We start from the raw sequence: 21281 nt of genomic DNA on the forward strand, positions 1-21281 counted from the left end.
TATTACTCCTAAAACTTTGTGGGACCCATTATATTCCCACTTAAAAAAAGAGAAATTTCATTCATTGACCCTAATAAAATACCCCATTTCAAAATATATACCCTCCACTAATTTATACAAATTAATTCAACTATTACTAATTTCTATCCAAAATACCCCTCAAATTTAATTTTCCTATTCTCTCTCTCTCTTTCCGTCTTTCCCTCTTTCACTCTCTCTTTCTCTCTCTGTCGTTTGCTATTCCCTCTCTTTCCCTCTCTCTTTCTCTCTCTGTCGTTTACAACTTTCGAACGCTGCCCCACGACAACGACCCAACAACGCAGTCAACGACCACGACCCCACTCCGGCCACCCACCCACGACCCTGACCCAACCCTCTCTCTATCTACTGTTCTAGTTCTCTCTTTCTCTCTTTCTCTGTCTATTGCTCTCGACATTGGAACCCAACCCACCCACACCCACGGCCGACATTGGAACCCAACAAATTTTCAGAGGTCGTAGCCACCAAAACCAGAACAGAGGTCGTAGCCCCCAAAACCACGAACAGTCAAAGGTAAGTTTTTTTCTTATTAAAAAATAGAATTTTCATAGAGTTGGATGGGAATTTGTGTATATTATTCTGATTAGATTGTTTTAGGATGTGTATACGAACTTGTGCTTGTTTTTCTGCATGTTAATCAGTAGTGTTTTATTGTTCAAACAAGTTGTCGATGACATGGCGATAGGTTATCGATATAATGTCGACAAGATTGAAAGTGTTTGAGTCTGTGTTGTTAGTGTATGTCGATAGGATATCATTGGTATGTCGATAGGATGTCGACCTGTTTTGGAATAAAAGTGGAGGTCTATAATGTCGATAGCATATCGACCTTATGTCGATATCTTGTCGACCATTGTTATGTAGTTGATATATATTTGATAATGTCGATGGCATGTCGACATGATAATGTTGTCCACAAAGTTATAATGTCGATGGCATGTCGATAGGATGTCGATATGCTGTCCACAAAGTTATTTTGTTACTGTTTTTGTGATAATGTCGACAACATGTCGACAGGATGTCGACAGTTTGTCGATATGTTGTCCACAAAGTTATTTTGTTACTGTTTTTGTGATAATGTCGACAACATGTCGACAGTATATCGACTGTTTGTCGACCAATTTTTTTATTTACTTACTGTTTGATAATGTCGACAGAATATCGACATGATGTCGATGTTATGTCGACCATTTTTTAATTTTTTTGGCAGTTATATTGATTTGTTTTTTGTTTTTTCAGATGGCTCCCAGACTCATTATTCCAGCACCCGAGCATTTTACTGTCCGCGTCACATATAGAGGCACTGGAATTTTTGCAAAAATCAAAGCTCAGTTTGAGGAGTTCAACCTTAATAACACGGCGAAGGAAAGCCGTTTCGGGAGCTTCTGGAATGCCGTACCCTTGACATTCTCCTCAGTGTTATTTCACCAGCTGATGCTCCACAAAATGAAAGTGGATGCTCAGGAGGAGTTGAGGATGCGGTTTTATGTTGGTCGGAAGGAGGTCAGATTCGGAGTGCTGGAGTTTGCACTCATTAAGGAAAAGAGCAAAGCCAGGTGAATGAATCTAAATAACAAACAATCTAACTCAAATACTCAAAACCAGTAGCAAAACACACAAACAGCAACAAGAATAGTATCCAAAACAGTAGGAATTGTGCCAATTATACAAAGTATGGGAGCCCTTAGCCCCTCTGATGCAGAGAGTGATTTGCTCAATACATTGCATACCCAATCTTTCACTTACATACCTATATGAATAGTTTCTATTCTCACTCACAAACCCACCCTCAATACAATGACTCAATTACCCTTTTTATTTAATATATTCTAACAAAATTGAAAAGGCTTTGATCACTAGCTTTAAATTTGTTCTCCTATTAAAGATGGAACTTGAAACTAATGCAATAAACCTGGAGACAAAGCTAATAAGCATGTACCAGGATTATTTATAACATTCAGGAACATGGGTTTAGGTGTTGAAGAGGAAAGAACAAATATTATGTTGGCTAAGATGAGAATTAAGTACTAGAGTTCAAAACATTGAAGAGTGTCACAACCAAATAAGTATAAAATTCTTCTGGCAACTCATACCTGGCCCATAACATGTGCTTATACTCTGGTATAAGGAACTGGTGCCAACCTCAGGTCCCTCGCACCAAACATAACAATTGATCATAACACCTTGAAACTGCATTTAATGACAAACTAACCAATCTTTTCAGATGGTTACACTTATGGATTATATTCTAGATTTGATCTTTCACTATCTATCTTATTATGCCATGACAATCATTAAAGAACACCACAGATAGTTATATTAATCAATCAATAAGAATAGGACATTCAAAGAATATATTTGTTGGCCATACCAAACTCAAATCAACATCTTATATCCATATGCTGAAACAGCCAATAAAACTTAAATTCATAAACAAAACTAAGTGACAAAATAAGATATGTTTGAGCAACTGAACTGAACTGCAATTGCAATTGCAATGGTTATTATTTGCACATGAAAGAAAAGGGGGGAGAAGGTTCAGTTCTTCATCCGAAACTTCAGTGCCTGTGAGATAACTTCTCCTTCTCTTGATACTGCTGAACATACCTGCATACATAAATTTTGAGAGAGTACAATTATTATTTAGTACCTTAATAAAACTACACATATATCCACCCTAATATCTATAGCTCAACAATACATTAATGTTGTTTTTTCCTTGGGCATTTCAATTTCAAATTGCTCCAACACGTTTATACTTAGAGATTTGATTGAATGTTTTGTAAAAATAGCTTTTATGAACATTTTTATTCACAACCATGAGTTACACGGTGTGACCATAAACGATGGTCGCATAGAGTAAAGTAAATTAAGTGAGGTTATTTTGCAAATTTTACTATTTCAATGGTTAGTTTGGCAAAATTTTCCGATTGGATTTCTAAAACTAGATCCTACCCTTAGTTAATAATAACCTCTCTTTCTATGGTTTGACATCATCAACTATAAAATTTAACTATGCATACCAAATCAGAAATCAGAACCATTTTGTTTAAGACAAAAACTAAGCATATAAAACAAACACTATGCAGAAAAAGATGCAATATTTAACAATGAAACAACAAAATAGAGACTCAAATATCATTTTCATATCAGAAACCCTAAAACTGGTTGTCGAGATCAATTTGAGATTAAATTACTTGCAATTTCCAAAATCACAAATTTTTCGTCTAATCAAAAGGGGCTAATGCAGATTGTGAATAAGAATTAAAGAAAATAGAAAAGAGAAAGAAAGAAAGGTACGTGTAGACTCCGACGAGAGGGGTGAGGAGGAGGGTAGCGTTGAGCCAATTCTCGGAGACCTTGTGGTGGATCTTAGAAGGCAGATCGTTCCAAAGACCCGGCATCACTTTCTGCTGAAACGGAGAAAGAGCGTACACCACCGCTTTCAGCCTCACTGGTTGCTTTCCCATCTTCTTCTTCTTCCTTTTTCTTCTTCGTTTCTCTGGTCGACTTCTCTATAAAAAAAACCTAATTTATATTTTTCCTTAATACAATTTGTATTTGTTTCTTCAATCCAAAGTCCAAAATGGTGTGCTAATTGGGCTTTCATAGGCCCATTTTGAAAATGTTGGGCCAAGGAAGTCCACTATATCGAAAACACATGTGGCACTATTTACTTTTTCTTATTATTCTTATGTAGAATTTTATTTTCAAAAATACTATATATTTTTTATACTATGTATTGTGTTAAGTTTTCAATATTGTTCTACGGTTTTTTTTAGTTGTTTCATTGTTGTTTTTAATTTTTTTGTTTTGTTGTTTCATAAATTTATAAATTTAGTGTGGTAGTAAAATTATAAATTTTTGCCTAAAATCTAATATTTTTGTAAAAATTTCAAAATTAAGGATTTTACAAACCAACTTTTTGAGTTTTTTTGCTGCTAAACCCTCCTAATTAATTTTTATTTGTATTTTACCCTCCAAGCTTAAATTTTGATGGTAAAATCTTCCAAACTACTGAGATGTGATCATAACACCTTGAACAAAGAGAGTTTCCAATCGATTTTGTTGAGCATAACACCATTGGTTAAGATGTGATCTTACTGCATGAACTACATATCAGCTGCTGTTTTGTTCTTTCCTTCCATAACACATCATTTCGTGTTGTCCAAATTTGCCAAGCAATCATTAAAACTTCTGCAATAACAGTGGCAGTACCTCCTTGAGTAACATCAATGAACCAATCTTTAAAATCTCCATATGTTGCAGTAACAATGCTAACAACAAACCTATGCCAACATGAGCGAGCGAAGGGATAAAGTACTAAGACATGAATGATCAACTCATCAAGTGTATGGCGTATAGGGCATAAAAGATTGACATATATGTGCTTTGTTTGAAGTTGAATCTTTGTAGGTAAGCACCCTGTAATAGCTCTCCAACCGAAGTGAAGTACCTTTGGAGGCACTTTAACTTTCTAGAACTTCTTTCGAAAATAACCATGGAGCAGATCATCTCCATCATTCTACTGCAGAACTCTATAAGCACTTTTAACAGAGTAGTATCCTGAAGCCTCTCTATTCTAAGTCCAACAGTCATTAACATTTGAGCTGCTAAGTGGTATCCCCAATCCCCAATATGAGAGCACGATCCTTGGTGTTGAATAAATCTGAGACAATTTCAACATCCCAACTATGATTATTCACATGCATTAGGCTAGCCACTTTATGACCAATTGAAAAACATACAAAGGGCTGATAAATCTAGCAGCCAAGGATCTATTGTAATCATTACATGTAGGTCATTACCAATATGAATTCTAGCTCCTGCAATAATGAGATCTTTTGTTTCTAGGATGGTAGCCGTGAGGAAAGAGCCATTTGAGAAGTATTTAGCTCTGTAGACTTTGCAAACTAGGGACGATTCATCAGTTAACAACCTCCAAGCTTACTTTCCTAGTAAAGCAACTTAAAACAAAACATTTTTTCATATTTAAAATAAATTTCACTTATGAAGTTTACTTCAACAGATAGATTATTCCTCAAAAGAATTTTATAATCTGTTGTCGTTTAAGAGTACAAAACATGTCTCTTGATAATGTTGTCGTTTTCAAAGGCTGTTGAAATAAACGACAACCAAACCAAAGTTGCTGCCATGCAAAGGCCAAAGCTACAAAATTTTGAAGAACATAAACAATCCCTCTAAATTCAACTTCTTATGTTACAAAGCTAAAGAAAAAGTAATGAACTAAATAACAAATAATTTAAGGTCTAAGCAGACAACATAGTTTTTGAAGATAAGGAGACAGACATATCACAATTGCACAGAACCGTAGAACGCCACTTCAGCTGGACCGGTCATGTAAATGTGATTGTCTTCTTCCCTCCATTCGATCTGTAATGGCCCTCCAGGCAAGTCAACCGTGCAATTCTATGCCCCGACACCAAAAACATAACAAGATTATTAAGACAAACAAAGGCAGTTTAAAACTACATCAAATATATGGTTTGGTTCCACTTGTTATGGATAGTTTCAGATTCATTCCTTGATATGTTAGTACTTGAATGTTATGAAAATAGGAAGAAGTTTATGAGTTGTTTAGCTTCGTAAAAGTAATAGGGGGCGTTTAGCCAAGTTTTTTAGAAACGGTTTTCTGAAAACTTTGTTTTGAAAAGCTAAAAAACATCAATATGTTGTTTTCTATTTTCAAAAGCAATTTTTTTTTTGACAAACATATATTCTTTTTTACATTTTTGCTCACATACCCGAATCCGAATCTCGAACTCGGACTCAGACCTAGACCCTGACACGACCCAAACCTAGACCTAGACCTCAGACCCAAGCCCCAGATCTGAACCCCTGACTCTAATCCAAACCCGACCTATATCTAGACCCAGAACCCGGACTCAGACCCCGACCTAGACCCAAACCCTGGACTAGAACTTCGACCACGGACGTGGACCCCAACTCGAAATTAGACTCGAACCCTGGACCCCAACCCAAACCCAGACCCCAACCTAGACCTGGACGGGACCCCAGACCCGAACCCGAACGTCAAACCCAAACTCAAACCCCAACCCCGAACGCGTACTCCAACCCGAACTAGGTGGCATGGGTTCATGTTGTGGTATGGTGTAGAATATTAAATTTTTTTTAGTAAAAAACAAAAATCTAAAAATAATTTTAAAAAACATAAACCAAACCCCATTAAATTTTTAAAATAACAAAAAGGTGCTTTCTATTCTCACTTTTTAAAATACAATTTCAAAAAAATGAAAAACTAAACACAGCAAAACAGCCCCTTAACCTTACCAAATAAAAACTAGTGCATTAGCTGAATTTTTATTCTGTTTATTCAACTTCTTGTGTATTTATGTGTTAGGATAGGTTGTTAAGAGCTACCAAAAATATTGAATGTATGTGTGTCAAAACCTACCCTTCCAGCACGGCCCTCAAGAACGGCTGCAACAACTACGGCACAAGCACCAGTTCCACAGGCCAATGTTGCTCCTGCAACAATAATAAATCAACAATGTAGTTAAGCAATGAAGTTGAAAAAACCAACTACGGTGAGTGAGCTTATCGCAAAAAACAACTGAAAGCACACCAACCTGCCCCACGCTCCCAAACACGCATTTTGACATGTGAAGGTGAGAACACTTGTACGAATTCTGACAATAAAAAACATGAGATTGATCAATAAACAAGTTTAGAAAAGCAAAAGAACTAAAGTCAATCAATTTCATAATTACTTGCTGTACTAATTAAAATCCATACACCAGTCTCCACAAACACCACAATCAAAAAAATGAACACACCTGTGTTGGTTCGGGCTGGGAACATCTCGTGATGCTCAAATTTAGGTCCAATATCAGCTAAGTTTAGTTCATCAACTTGCAAAGCCTGCCAGGTTACAATAATAAAACAGATCAGCGAAAAATGTCCTGCAATCTGAGACATCTACAAAGCTCACAGAAAAAAAGAGAAAAATACTACAACACCAATTTCAACAACTTTAACACATCAAAATGAAAAGCTTTTGGTCATAATCTACCATGGAAGAAAGCTAGAAACAAAGCAAAGCATATGCAAGGACTATTCATTTAGAAGTCTGGGTTTAGGTGTTGGAGTGATCAATCATTTGTTACACTTTTACATCAAAGGCAGAAAACTGTTAAAAGAACAAATACTATTTTGGCTTAGATGAGATATAACTATAAGTACTAGAGTTCAACAAGAGAGTCATAACTCATACCTGGCCCCCCTTCTTGCCAAAAGTTACGCAGTGAGGATTTCCCATACTAACACATGTAACACTCCAAGTTTCTCCATTGACATCTATGTCGGACTTTACAACTGATTGATCCTTATTTGCAGGTAACCTTGTAGGTACATCTGATGCTTTAAGTACTGGTTCACCCATATCAACTTTAACCTGAAATCGAATACTCAAAAATCACTATGCAGTAAAATTTCCATAATTGAACCAAAATGCAATCACTTGTGAATGTTGCCATTGAAGCATATGAACCCAATAGATATAGGTAATTTTCAAGTAGAGAAGTCTATACCTGGCCATCATCTTGTAATTCTGGAATAATTAAACCAGCACCAGTATGTACAGTAAAGCTACAACAATAGATCATAAAGGCATTGTCAAAGAAAGTCGAAAGAGGTATTCCTAATTGATAAACCAAAGAATAAAGCACATTCTCTAATTGGTTGTGCTTAGTATTATTGGAATAATTATAGTATCTTCTAAATGTTTTACTTTGCTACTCATTAACGGTGAGTAAGTATGTAATTACATTTAAAATGGAAAGTTTTTAGTACCTACATGTAATTACACTCAATTCTCATGGGCGCCGTGAGAATTGGAGAGTGTAATTGGATTTGGAACTCCTTAATTACCTCCAATTAACAATTACAATGTAATTACATGTCAGTAATTACTTTCAATTACACACAAATCTAAGTGGCTTTCCAAACACACCCAAGATTGTTTCTTTAATAATGTTTTAGAAGCAAATCATCACAATATATATATGTACATACATATGAATGTATATGTTACCTGTGTTTTCCTTGCAAATTCTCAAGCTCAGCAATAAATCGAGCAAAGCAACGTACTCCATTACCACACATCTAAAACATGAAATTACAACCAAAATTTTCATCTTTCAAACAGTACAAAATCAATTCAAGCATAATAATATTGAAATTGTTTTGAATATCAAAACAAGAATTGAAATCTCCAATCTCAATTATCAATCACCTCAGGCTCGCTTCCATCAGAATTAAAAATTCTCATAGTATAATCAGTGCCATTGATTCCCGGCATCGCAAAAATGACTCCATCACCTCCAATTCCAAAGTTCCGATCACAAAGCTTCACTGCTTGCTCAGGAGTGACTCTAGGCTCTGAAGAATCCCTATTATCAACCTACAAGAAACCCTATTCAGATGAAAAAATCGAAAAGAGAGAAGAACAAACAACTTAGCTCCAATTTTCAAAATTACCAGAATGAAATCGTTGCCGAGGCCCTGGTACTTGACGAAATGAAGGAAACCGGTCTCTCTGCGATCCAAGAACGAAGCCGTAGAGGCCTTTTCGGCGGCTTCGAGTCTCATGGAAATGGGAGAAGAGGCTCCAGCTGAGACGCCGATGCAGGGACGAGTTGGTCTGAGAAAACTCAGTTGATTGGTGAAAGAGTGAGAATTTGAGAGTGAGGTGAAGGAGGTCAGTGAAAGCCGCCGAGCCGGAGATGTGAGAGGAGGCGAAATGGTGGCGGCCATAGCCATAACTATGAAGCTCAGTAGAGTTAGTTGAACAAGGTTTCTTCTTCTTCTTTTTCTTCTTCTTCTTCATTCTGAAAATTTAGTGGGCTGGGCTTGAAATAATAGTTGGGCCAGCAATATTGGGCTTCTCTTCCACTTCAAGTTCGAATCCCACCAAAATAAAGAAAAAAATGTGTTTTACAACCCATGAAATTTTTAATTTTTTTTAAGAGGTTATTTTCGAAAATTAATTAATAAACCATTGTTACTCATAATACTAATCATATACTAATTAGTTATCTTGTTTTTAATCTTAGTCAATTAATATTTTTTAGTTAACTTAATTATTATACTATGATAACTAATTAGTTTTTACAATAAATTAAAATTACAAAATTGTATCTTAAATAATATTAAGATATCGTAATAGACCTTTAAAATAACTAATTAGTAATTAATTTAGTTGTTATAATTAATTTTCAATCTACGCTTCAATGTGCGTTATAAAATAATGAAAATTTGTTTTGTTATCTTAAAATAAAGAAACATTATGTGACTCATAAATATTTCATGTGAGTTATCTTGTTGTAATCGTCAATATTTATGATTTAGTTAACTTAAGTTTATATATGATAACATTGTTTTTCAATAAATAAAATGTACTTTGTATACAAATAAATTTGATGTCGATATACTTGAAAATAGACTAATTAGATTATTTTATGCACTAATTAATTTTGATTATATCTTTTGTGTGGTTATAAAATATAAATTGTTGTTCCAATATACGAAATAAAATAGACTAATAGATTTAGCATATATCATTATGTTTGATTATAGTTTACTCGATCAATATAAAAATTTATGTTCCATCAAAATAAACTTCTAGTAAGTTTTATAGCACATATATTGTCAGAAATAAATGAATTATTGTTCTAATATACGAAAAAAAAATAAGATTATTTGACATATATCATGCATGCCAAAATATAAAACCAATAAATTTATTCGACATATATATTTATATAAAAAATATAAACGAAAAGAAAAATAAAATTTACTTATCGCCAAAATAAACTAATAAGTTTATTGACAATATCTTTTATAGTAAAAAATATCAAAGAATGAAATTTTGTTTTATGCCAAAATAAATGCTAATAATTTTATTTGACAAAAAATATGAGTATTTATAGAATATTATCCGATCATCATCTTTTTTATTTTAAAATTGATAATTTTATCAAAAGTAACCAATTGGTATCTTATCGAAATCATAACTAATTGGTCTAAAAATATCTTTTATTAGTAATAATTCAAAAGTTATTTGTAACTTCATTCTTTATTTAACTAATCAAAATGCATATATCAATTTATATTTAAAAAAATATGAGTGACTTAAACATTTATGATATATATTTTTTTAAATACAATTTACTAAAATGGTAGTTTACTGGATGACAACTCATTATTTTCAAAAATAAACTTGAAAGTTACTCAAATGTATTAATATAATCTAAATAATTAATTGATTATTAAAGTTTATACATGTAAGTTTTGGAGGTAACCAAAATGTATCTCAAATTATATGATATAAAAGTGATACTTTTTCAGAAAAAGTTACTTATTAGTTTCTTATCAGTATCATAAGTAACCAAAAGGTTACTTTTGAAACGCAGGAAAATTATAAAAAAAAAAGAATTTCGGGAATAGTTTCATTTCAGGCATATTATTTTGGAATTAAGGTATTTTTTAATGACGTGACAAGATATTATTGTAATTGAGATTTGTTAGGTTATTTTTGTAATTATTTTGTATTTTATGTATATTTTTGAAAAAATCCCAAAAAAAAATGTGTTTTACACCACATGACATTTTTAATTTTTTTTTTTTTTATTGTAGGACAGAATTTTTTAAAAAAATATGCAGAATTTTTTTTTCAGAAATATTGTATTTTTTTTTTTCAAAAATATTGTATAAGTTTTATACTGTGTACTGTGTTAAGTTTTTACTGTTATTCCACGATTGCTTTTTAGTTGTTCTACTGTTATTTTTAATTGTTCTGTTTTGTTGTTTACGGTTATTTTATAAAAAGAGTATTTTTGTAAAAAATTCTATGTGACAGTATAATTATAAAATTTTATCTAAAATTTAATATTTTTGTAAAAAACCCAAAAAAAAATAATATAAAAAATAATCTGCAACAAATATGAAATGATAAATCGAGTTTGATTGTTTATTTTTCGAAATTGAAAATTATTTTCAATCAAAATGATGCCCTACCTAAGGATTCTATATGTCAATGTCCATATATATTGTTGATTTAATGGTTTTTTCTTTTATTTTTCCATTAAAATTTATAATTACAACTAACACCGATAAATCAAACAATTAATTAATAATGACCAAAATCTTATCAATTTGATGTGTTAAAGTTGATTAAATTGATGTCGTGTTATTTATTCTCTTTTCTTTCTAAGCTTTGTTGATATCTTAGATTGTATACTTTACTGATGTGCTCTATTTTATTATTGTAACACGACAGGCTTTATAAGTTGACCTAAATTTTTGTATCATTCCCTGTTCGAACCAACAGAGATAGTAACAAAATTATCTGTTATTACTTGTGTTTTTAGTCCTAATTTGTTTCTATTATGACTAGAATTGCAAGTAATAATTAATTGCTTCATTTCTTGTGTTGTTTAAAGAGGTATAGTTGACAAAAGATGTTGAAAGAATTCATCAAATTATTATAAGTAAATTATAGTGAATTGGCCTACCACATGAAAAAATATTAGTAAAATTTTGGTGTGAGTGGTTATCAAAAAAAACATTTGGTGTGAGTTTCATTTTATCATTAAGAAAAATAATATTCTCTACACATAATTTATAAACATGTGATGTGCAAGTTGTACTTGTTTTTACGGATAATGATCAAATAAATAATAAACAAATAAATAAATAAAACTCATTTCCCACGTTTTATTATTTTTGTTTGAAGACTCAAATCAAAAGTATCCCAAAAACCTTTTCAAATTAGTACCAACCAACTAGTGTGAAACAGTAAGGGTGTACATCAAACCACTCAAACCGCCCGCACCGTAAAAAAAATGCGGTTTGAAATTCTTCGCGGTGCGGTTGCGGTTTGAATTTTTCCCAAACCGCGCGGTGCGGTGCGGTTTGCGGTTTTGAATTATTAAACCGCGATTCAAACCGTCGCACCGCATCTTTTAAAATTTTAATTTTTATATTTATTTTATTGAGCCTAACCCAAGCCTATAAATCTTACGGCAAAATCCATAACTCTTCACAAACCCTCTCTTCTTAGCAACAAACCCAAGCCCATACATGTGTATTAAAATTTGGAGTTGGAAGTTTGTGTTTGTTTTATTTTTAATCTATTGATGTAAGTATGTTAGTTGTACATTTATATTGTTGTTGGAACTTAATTAGTTTCAAGTTTGTTATTTTGATTTAGGTGTGTTGTTGAAACTTTAAAATGATTATTGACTTATTGTTGTTGTTATAACTTTTATTAGTCTCAAGTTTGTTGTATTTTCTCAAGTGTTTTGGAATAATTATATTAATGATAGTTTAATTATTTTATGATGATTTCTAAAAAAAAAATTGTGATAGTTCAAACCGCATAAACCGCAAAAACCGCATCGCACCGCATCATTTTTTGCGGTGCAGTTTTTGCGGTTTTTTAGTATCGCGGTGTGGGTGCGGTTTGGAAAATTAGAAAAACTGCATGTGCGGGTTGGTTTGAAAAAATGGTTAAAAACCGCACCACCCGCACCGCGAACACCCCTATGAAACAGTATTTAGATATTTGCAAAACACCCCTATTTTATTTTCAACCGTATTAAATGTCAAATAAATAAATGATGGTATTAGTTAGGGGTGTATGTTGGTTGGTTTGGTCAGCTATATCTTATTCTACTTAATATAAAGATCGGGTTACAAAAATGTAAGTGTAATTTACCTAATTAAGAAAAAAAATAGTAACCTGCTCAATAAAATTGGTCGGTTAGGTCGGATTAACCCGTTCAAACTGACCACTAATATATATTTTTAATTTTTTTATTTTTACATTTAATTGTTATATTATAGTTAATTGTAATAATGAAACAAATATATATATAGATTGAATTCAAAGTTTAAATCAATCATTGTTAAAAAAAAAACATATTAGTTTCAATTTTATATTTTTTAAATACTCTTTATAAATTATATGATATATAATATATAATAAAAATATATATATAAAAAAAAACCCTCTTAATCGGGTTGGTCAAATTAGTTCAGGTTGATTGAGTGGGTTGGTATTATTTTCAACCCATCCAATATAAAGATTGATCGGTTTATATTTTCCTCGGGTTTTTCGATTTGTATTTTTCGTCTAGTTATCTCAGTTTGGTTTGGGCAGGTTGTTCGGGTTAGGCGGTTTACAAAAATTTATGTACAGCCCTACTATTAGTTAGGACTGTACATAAATTTTTGTAAACCGTCCAAAACTGAACAAACCACCCAAACCAAATCGAGATAACCCGACGAAAAATACAAACCGAAAAACTCGACGAAAATATAACCCACCCAATTTTTATATTGCGCAGGTTAAAAATAATATCAACCCGCCTAGTTAACTCGAACTAACCCGACCAACTCAATTAAGAGGGTTATATATATATTTATTATATATAATCTATATACATATTTATAAAAAATTAAAAGTTCAAACTGCTATATTTTTTATGACGGGTGATTTGAACTTTGAATTCAATTTTTATATTTGTCTTATTATTACAATTAATTAAAATATAACAATTGAATGTGAAAAAAAAAAACATTAGTGCTCGGTTTAGAGTTGGAAGGGTTAACCCGACCAAACCGACCAGTTCATAAGGTAGGTTGAATTTTTTTTTCTTAATTGGCCGGGTTACACTTAAATTTTTATAACCTGGTCTTCACATTGGGTTAAATAAAATGTAACTTAAACCGATCAAACTGACTGATATACACCCCTAATATTAGTGATTTTATTCAATTAAGAGATACACATGGAGCGAGAAATTTGCGGGGAGTACTCTTCCGTCTCTATCTCCGTTAATAATTTTAATCCTCATTCCCGATCATTCTCTATTGAGGACAGAGTAAGAAATTCCCAATAAAAAATTTCTATCCCATTAGAGAACCCGGGTCCCATCCACGTGGAGAAAATGGGCATCTAGTCATTTATGGCCACTTGCTAATATGAAAGAAAGAAAAAAAAGTCATTATTCTAATTTTCCTATGATTATGATCTCATAATTTTGACTTATAAAATTTCAACTTTGAATAGATAATTCATATTTTCCTAAATAGCACTTAAGGTCCCTAACTTTTTCAGTGGTGTATTGTCTAAGTCCCCAATTTCATTTTATTAGCCTTTAGGTAATCAATTTATGTTTTTGACTAACTTTAGCCACAAATGCTAGATAACATCCAAAACTTTACAAATAAGGTGCCTCCATGAGGGTTTTTAACCAAATTTATAATATTATATTAATGAGTTTAATTACATTTACATTGAAAATCATGAGCAAATTTTGCTCTACCTTGTTTAACAAGCTCTACTTAGTACTTAATTATGCTATTGTCATTGACTCAAGAACCACAGCTTTGTTAAGCAATAGCTCCATTAACAAAATTTCATCTTCTTCACCCAAAAATCCTTCTAACCTTAACATTTTGAGTTGTTTTAGTTGTAATGTGTTACTTTTCACACTTTCACAATCCATCCAAAGATGAGGCTCATGCCAATAATAGTGGAAAAATGGACAATCAATGATGCTTAGCCTATGATTCATCTGCACACAATAAACATAACAATTATAATTAGTTTTAAGTAAGTGAACAATGGAGTCAAAAAAAAAATACATATAAATATAAATATGTTAATGTTGTTTTATATTTTTGGTAAATTAATAAATTATAATTCTTTTTTCAAATGATGACAATTTACAATATAGTTACACATAATTTTTTGTCACAAAATTTTCAAATTGAGTTGAGACTAAGTCATAATAATTTACCTCAATAGAGAGTTTGAGCAATGAAGGACATATGTTTAAGAAACAAGCCAAAGAATCTCTCTTAGCCTTGTCTATGGAAGATCCAATCCAACATAGCTTCTCTAACTTGTTGAATTGGAAATCAAGCCTTCTAAATATCACTCCTCCTCTACACATCCACTTTGAAAGAACAAACAAAATAATTATTATTAGAAGAATAAAAAATAAAAATATAAAGAAAGACAGTGAAAATATAACTTTTTTTCATAATGTTCTTTCGATAATTTTTTGTAAAATATTTTTCACAGAGTGTTCGAGTAAATTTAATATCAAGCGTTTCAAGAATATATACCTCGAGAAGCCAACCACTTATGGTGAGAGTTTGAACATCCTTAAGCGAATTCAAGAGTGAAAGAACATCCTCACACTCGAATTCGCCATCACCCACTACTCCACCTCCCTCGAATTCAAGAGTGGCTTCAACCAAATTGATAGGGTTTACAAGTTGCATGATTCGGGGAAGAAAAAGTCCACAAAACTTGAAACTTTTAAGATATGGAGCACAAACTACAACACTTACAATGTCATTACAATCCAACACTTCCAAATTATGGAGAGAATTGGTCATATCCACATGAAGTTCCTCCAACCCGACACATTTCTCAACTCTCAAACTTTGAAGAAGATGAAACCCTTTAAACAATTCACTAACCAAGTTTATAACTTTACTATTAACATAACAAAGATGAAGAGTTCTAAGAGAAGAGAAGGCAAAATTAGCATTGTTTGAGGTATTTTTTGTATGTAGCTTTAAATGAAAAGGAGAAGTGGAATTAGTAATAATAGATTGGTCAAAGAAGTTTAGATGAAGCTCATTTTCAACCCCTTTAGTGGCTAAGACAACTTTACCAATACACAAAAGTTGAGGAGAATTGTAAGAGCTCAAAAACCCACCAAACACTTCTTCAATCTCTTTGAAACTAACTTCTTCTTCTTCTTCTTCATTAAAGCTCTTTAATTTGACATTAATGGGAGCCAAAACTTGGCTCCAAAGAGTGGAAAGGCTCATACTTTGTACAGCTTCTTTGAGTGGAAGAAATGAAATTATGTGTCTTAGAATATCAAGTGGAAGATTACTAATCAAATCAACACTACTTTTTTGATCATCCATTATAATTAATTGAAATTTTTTAATTATAATTAAGATCAAATATTTGGTAGATGAACACTACCACAATCTTGGCACATATATATATATAAATATGTGAGATGGTGAGGAAGAGAAAAAGAGAAATCTTTGGACGGTGGAATCTAATGATTTTTGTCTCTATAAATATAAACATATTTATAAACTTTCACAAAGATTTGTCAACTTTATAGATTTCAACTTTAGTGTGAAACTTTTGAAAAATAAAATAAACTATACGTAGATAAATGTATGTGAAATTATTGAGCTTTATCAATCAAGTTGCGCATATTTTAGCTAATGATGTTTTGATTAACAAAGCTAGTGTCATGTGGGTAGGGATTGTTCCCCTTTGTGCGAGTCAAGCTATTCGGCGAGATTTGCCTTATCTATTGTAATGATTTTAATTAAATGAATTCTGTTTTTTTTTTAAAAAAAAAAAGAAAGAAATTATTGAGCTTTAGTTATTTGGGATTTTATTTATTTTTTTAACCAAATACAACTAGAAAAATGGCTTACAGCTTTGTTTTTAGCGTAGTTAGTCTTCGGTTAAAAAAAATCAGAATAACCGAAGACTATGAAGGCAAAGACGTAAGTGTCGAAATCACTAAAAATATACGAATATGATCGACCTTGAATAATAATATGCAAAAAGAAAAAATTGCATTATATCTAAAATAAAGTATGAGTATTATTAGATTTTTTTTCATAAAATTTGAACCAATAATAATTTAATGTGTCTAATTCTTTATAGATTTATGCTTTTGTTTTGATCATTGATTGTCCTCCAAAAAGCTAGTTAGTGGGGTTTGGTGTATTTATTCCATTCCACTTTCTTCCAACTTTAATTTTTTTTTTCTCACTTAAAAAAATCAATTTTGTGTTTAATATTAATACTATTCTAATTGCTTTCTAATTTTTCAAAATTCTCTAAGATCGGATCAAATCAACTACCCTAATCAAATTTCAAAAAGTGAGTTCTCTATATCGTTATCACAAGTATATTTTCACTCTTTTAATATTTACTAGTTTTTGAACGTGCGTTGCACGTGTAATATATAGAGTTGAAGATTGTATGTAAAAAAAAAAAAGAAAAATTATATATTATTATTATGAAGATAAATTATTTAAAAAAATATATAAAGATCGTAGGTATTATCAAAAAATTAATTGAAAGTAAATTATGAATATCAATAATTTTTATCATAAATATATTTGATAATAAAATTTTTAAATAGTTATTACAATTATTATTGATAATATTTTATGTTATATATATATCGAACATATAATTTTAATACAATATGTATTAGAAGACATTAAAATAAAAGAAAAAAATACATACTTAGAAAATGGTATAATAATAAAGAATTTTAATAAAGTAATACATTTGATTTGTTCAAAAAATTAAAAAATAATGCATTTGATACTAAACTTTAAAGTAAAATTAGAAATTACATATACATAAAAATTTGATATAATAATAAAAAGTTCCTTCAATTAAAATTAAATATGGTAGAATACAAAATTTTTCTAAATAAAATATATAACACAAAAAATTTACTAAATAGCAACTATCAAAAAGGTAATAGTTACCAACATTACCATTTTTTTTTTAAACCATCATTACTATGTATAATTCTATTCAAAATTTTTTTATATTTTAAAGAAATTTTTAAGTATCAATTAATTTAAAATATATTAATATTATTTTAATAAATATTATATTAAATTCACATAAGCATATATTAATATTTAGCAAAGATATTTAATATGAAAAACATAATGATAAAGGTAAATTAAAATTACATATTAAGCTAATATATATAATTGTATTAGTTATTTCAAAATTTATTACTATAATTAAAATAATTATTAAATTAAATACACATGAGATATAAACAATAAATAATATGAGATATTATCGGAGAAAGCTATAAATATTAATTAAAAATATGTATTTTTTTCATAATAAAATATACAGATCTATGCTAATATATATTGTAATTATTTATAATTTAATTTGTTCTTCAAAATATGATAATGTTATTAAAAAAGATTTACTTATGGTCTCTAATTATTAAATTACCATATGCATTTTTTCTAAAAAAAAATAATTAATGTGCTCATCTTTAACAGTGTAAATTTAAAAAATGAAGAAAAAAAAAAGATAAATATATGAAAGAGATGAGATGAGGTAGGGCGTGAAAGTCTAACAGTAATTTTTTTATTGTAAGCTATAAATATTAATTAAAAATATGTATTTTTTGTCATGGTAAACATATGCGTATTTAAGTTAATATACACTTCAAAAAAAAAAAAAACTTTTGGTAACAATTAAATTTGTGATTAAAATAAAAAAAAATATTGTGTGTTAACATAAATCATCATTCCTACATTAAAGCAATGGGAGTTGTATGGGGAGTTACTTGTTCAGGGTGGAGGTAGAGGAGAAAGGTAGAGAAATTTGTAAAGTTAACGTAATTGAGTCGTTGTTGTATAGTTATGGTGCTCTGCTTTTTTTTTTCTTTTTATGAAAAGAAAAAAATTGAGATAATTACATAAGGTAAAAATGTAAAAAAAATTACATTTTTACGTTTAATTTTTTTTATATATATTTTTACAATTTTTTATAGAAACAACACGAAAATAACGAGAAAACTACATAAAAGTAACATAAAAATAACATCAAAACAACAACAAAAAATGACATACAGATAATAAAAAATCAACAACAAATTAACAAGAGTACAACATAAAAAAACCGTATTTTATATAAATAAAATCAAAAAAATCGTAAGAATATTTAAAATTCCATGAAACCGTATCTTTGTAAGTTTTTTGTTGTTTTTGTATTTGTGAAATAATTTAAAAAAAAAATAATAATTGGGTAAGAGCTAATAATGGGTTTACTTAAGCAACACTAAAAATTGCTCCTATTGTTGATGCTCTTATTTCTAAAAAATCCGTGACTAAAATTATTAGTCACAAAAATTATAATTATTAATAATATATTGTGAGTAAAATTAAATTAATAACAATTTATATTTAAATATTACTTTTTAGTAACAAGTAATTTTGTTTGGACTATTAGTGAAAATATCACTAAAAATAGTATTTTTGGTAGTCATTTAAACATTATTAGTTTTTTTTTTTTTGGTAATTATTTATAAATTTACTTTCCTCTTTAGAATAAAATTATTTTTATTTAAAGAAATTTATTGTGGCTTCTTATTATTAAATTGCAAAATACATTTAAAAAAAACTAATATACTGATTTCTTCAATAATGTAGATTCATAAATAAGTTTAAAAAAAAGGAAGAAAATAGTGATAAAATGTAGAATAGATGAGAGAGGCGGCATATAATTATAGAAAGTGTAGTAAATTTTTGATTGTTGAATAATTTTATTAATATTTTATTGATATATATAGGTGCATAGAAGGAATAAAAGGTGCAATCTCATTAAACGATTAGTTTTGGTTGACCTTTTCATGAATAGTAATATTTATTGGCTCTTTTAATATATGTAAGATTTAATAAATTTTGTCATTTATCCATTTAAAATAATTTTATTTCTTTTTTAAAATCGTGGACAAACTATTTTATAACTTCATAGAGTTGTGAAACTATTTTAAATTCTACGAGCAACCATTTTTTGTTATATTTAAATTTTTTATAACAATATGTTTTTTCAGTACTACAAATATATCATATTTAATTATTCTAAAATAAACGAAGACATAAGGATTACCCTCCTTCTGAATTTTAAACTTCGGACCTCCTATGTCTTCAATTATTACCAAATAATCAAATATATAAGGCCCCGTACGCAAGCTCGACTCTACGCTAAGGTGGGTTAGACCCATACTTATTAAGGCCCACCCAGACTCAGGGTTCAAAATTTTATATCGTAAACTTTTTTATATTGAAAAAAAATTGTATTTTTGTAAAATTTTGTGAAAAGAAATCTAATAATACTAGAAATAAAATGAAAACCCACCAAAGAAATAATATTTTTAATATCATAATAAATTGGTTCCATTTTTTATAGTTAAATCAACTTTCGCAACTAAAGAAAAAAGAAATACTAGGGGTGCCTTATGATGTCAAGCATCGCAAAAAATGATATATTATTATTAGTGTACATTAATATAGGGTTCACAATTTTTGATCTAATGAATAATATAGAAATCCATTAACTACTCGCGCCAATATAGTATTAGACATCTTAAGAGCATTGCTAATGAGGTCAATTAAAAATAGTTGTCCAATTGACCTCACTTGACCCACTTTTATTTTTAGTCAATCACAAGTTTTCTTTTATTTTTCTAATAAAAAATATGAAAGAGCATTGATGCTCAATATGAAAATTTTTCATTATTTCTCTCTTATCTCTCTTTTACTATTAGGAATATACATGAGGCGAGAAATTTGCGAGGAGTACTCTTCCGTTCCCATTCATGTTAAGGATTTAATTTTTATCCTCGCATATTTCCCATTGGAAATGGGGCAAAGAATCTCCTATAGGTTTTTGTAATCCAAGCAAGTAAACAGGTTGACCTTTGTTAAGTTCCAAGTTTGTTGGAAAGTTAGTTTTTTCTGTTATGTTCACAGTCCTCACTGTTGGGTAGTTAGGTTAGTTAGTTGTTATGTTTTTCCATCTTGTAAGCCTATATATAAAGGCATGTGAACTCATTAAGAGATTAAGAGAGAAAAATCAGAGAGTGAGTGATCTGATTGGAGAGTGAAAAACAGAGTGCAAAGTTGATGTAAGGCACTGTCCAAGTCGAGTTTCTTGGAGTGCTTGAGTGAGAGAATCGGGTTGTCTCCTGTACAAACTTTGAGGCTGTGTATCTAACTTGATGTTCATTGTAACCTTGAACAAAATGAATGGAATGAATACCAAAGGGGGTAGCAGGAAGTAGGCATTGTTTTTGGCCGAACCTGGATAAAAATCTGTCATTGATTTCTTGCTTTAAGTTTCATTCTTTTATGATGTTTATTGTCTTGAATTGGTATTGTTCATGTTGAATTAATGTGTTGTTGAATTACAACAGTGGTATCAGAGCTACGGTTTTGTAGGAAGGAAAAGAAGATCTCTAAGATTCAACATCTAAAGAACACCAAGAATTCAAGAACTCAAAGAAGCTGGCTGCAATGGCTTCATCATCAGCAAGATTCGATCTGGAGAGATTCGATGGGACTGGAGACTTCAGTTTATGGAA

At 30.2% G+C, this 21281-nt stretch overlaps 3 protein-coding genes across 3 annotated transcripts; all 3 read right to left on the bottom strand.

Annotated features, from left to right (window-relative positions):
* Positions 1–2333: 2333 nt before the first annotated feature.
* On the bottom strand, positions 2334–3593 carry LOC115709343 (cytochrome b-c1 complex subunit 8-like). The gene is made up of 2 exons (XM_030637429.2): positions 3340–3593; positions 2334–2646 (listed from the first exon to the last, which is right to left on the bottom strand). Exons 1-2 carry the CDS (start codon positions 3507–3509, stop codon positions 2598–2600), a joined length of 219 nt encoding a protein of 72 aa, XP_030493289.1. The 5' UTR covers positions 3510–3593; the 3' UTR covers positions 2334–2597.
* A 1680-nt stretch (positions 3594–5273) lies between these two features.
* LOC115709342 (diaminopimelate epimerase, chloroplastic) lies at positions 5274–8961 on the bottom strand. The gene is made up of 9 exons (XM_030637428.2): positions 8560–8961; positions 8315–8482; positions 8114–8184; positions 7611–7668; positions 7295–7474; positions 6858–6942; positions 6651–6710; positions 6476–6549; positions 5274–5469 (listed from the first exon to the last, which is right to left on the bottom strand). Exons 1-9 carry the CDS (start codon positions 8839–8841, stop codon positions 5353–5355), a joined length of 1095 nt encoding a protein of 364 aa, XP_030493288.2. The 5' UTR covers positions 8842–8961; the 3' UTR covers positions 5274–5352.
* Positions 8962–14332: 5371 nt separating this feature from the next.
* LOC115709035 (F-box protein At2g39490) lies at positions 14333–16209 on the bottom strand. The gene is made up of 3 exons (XM_030637067.2): positions 15220–16209; positions 14889–15047; positions 14333–14663 (listed from the first exon to the last, which is right to left on the bottom strand). Exons 1-3 carry the CDS (start codon positions 16036–16038, stop codon positions 14442–14444), a joined length of 1200 nt encoding a protein of 399 aa, XP_030492927.2. The 5' UTR covers positions 16039–16209; the 3' UTR covers positions 14333–14441.
* Positions 16210–21281: the final 5072 nt, after the last annotated feature.

Source organism: Cannabis sativa, chromosome 3 (assembly GCF_029168945.1).
Source record: "Cannabis sativa cultivar Pink pepper isolate KNU-18-1 chromosome 3, ASM2916894v1, whole genome shotgun sequence".
NCBI classification, from domain to species: Eukaryota; Viridiplantae; Streptophyta; class Magnoliopsida; order Rosales; family Cannabaceae; genus Cannabis; species Cannabis sativa.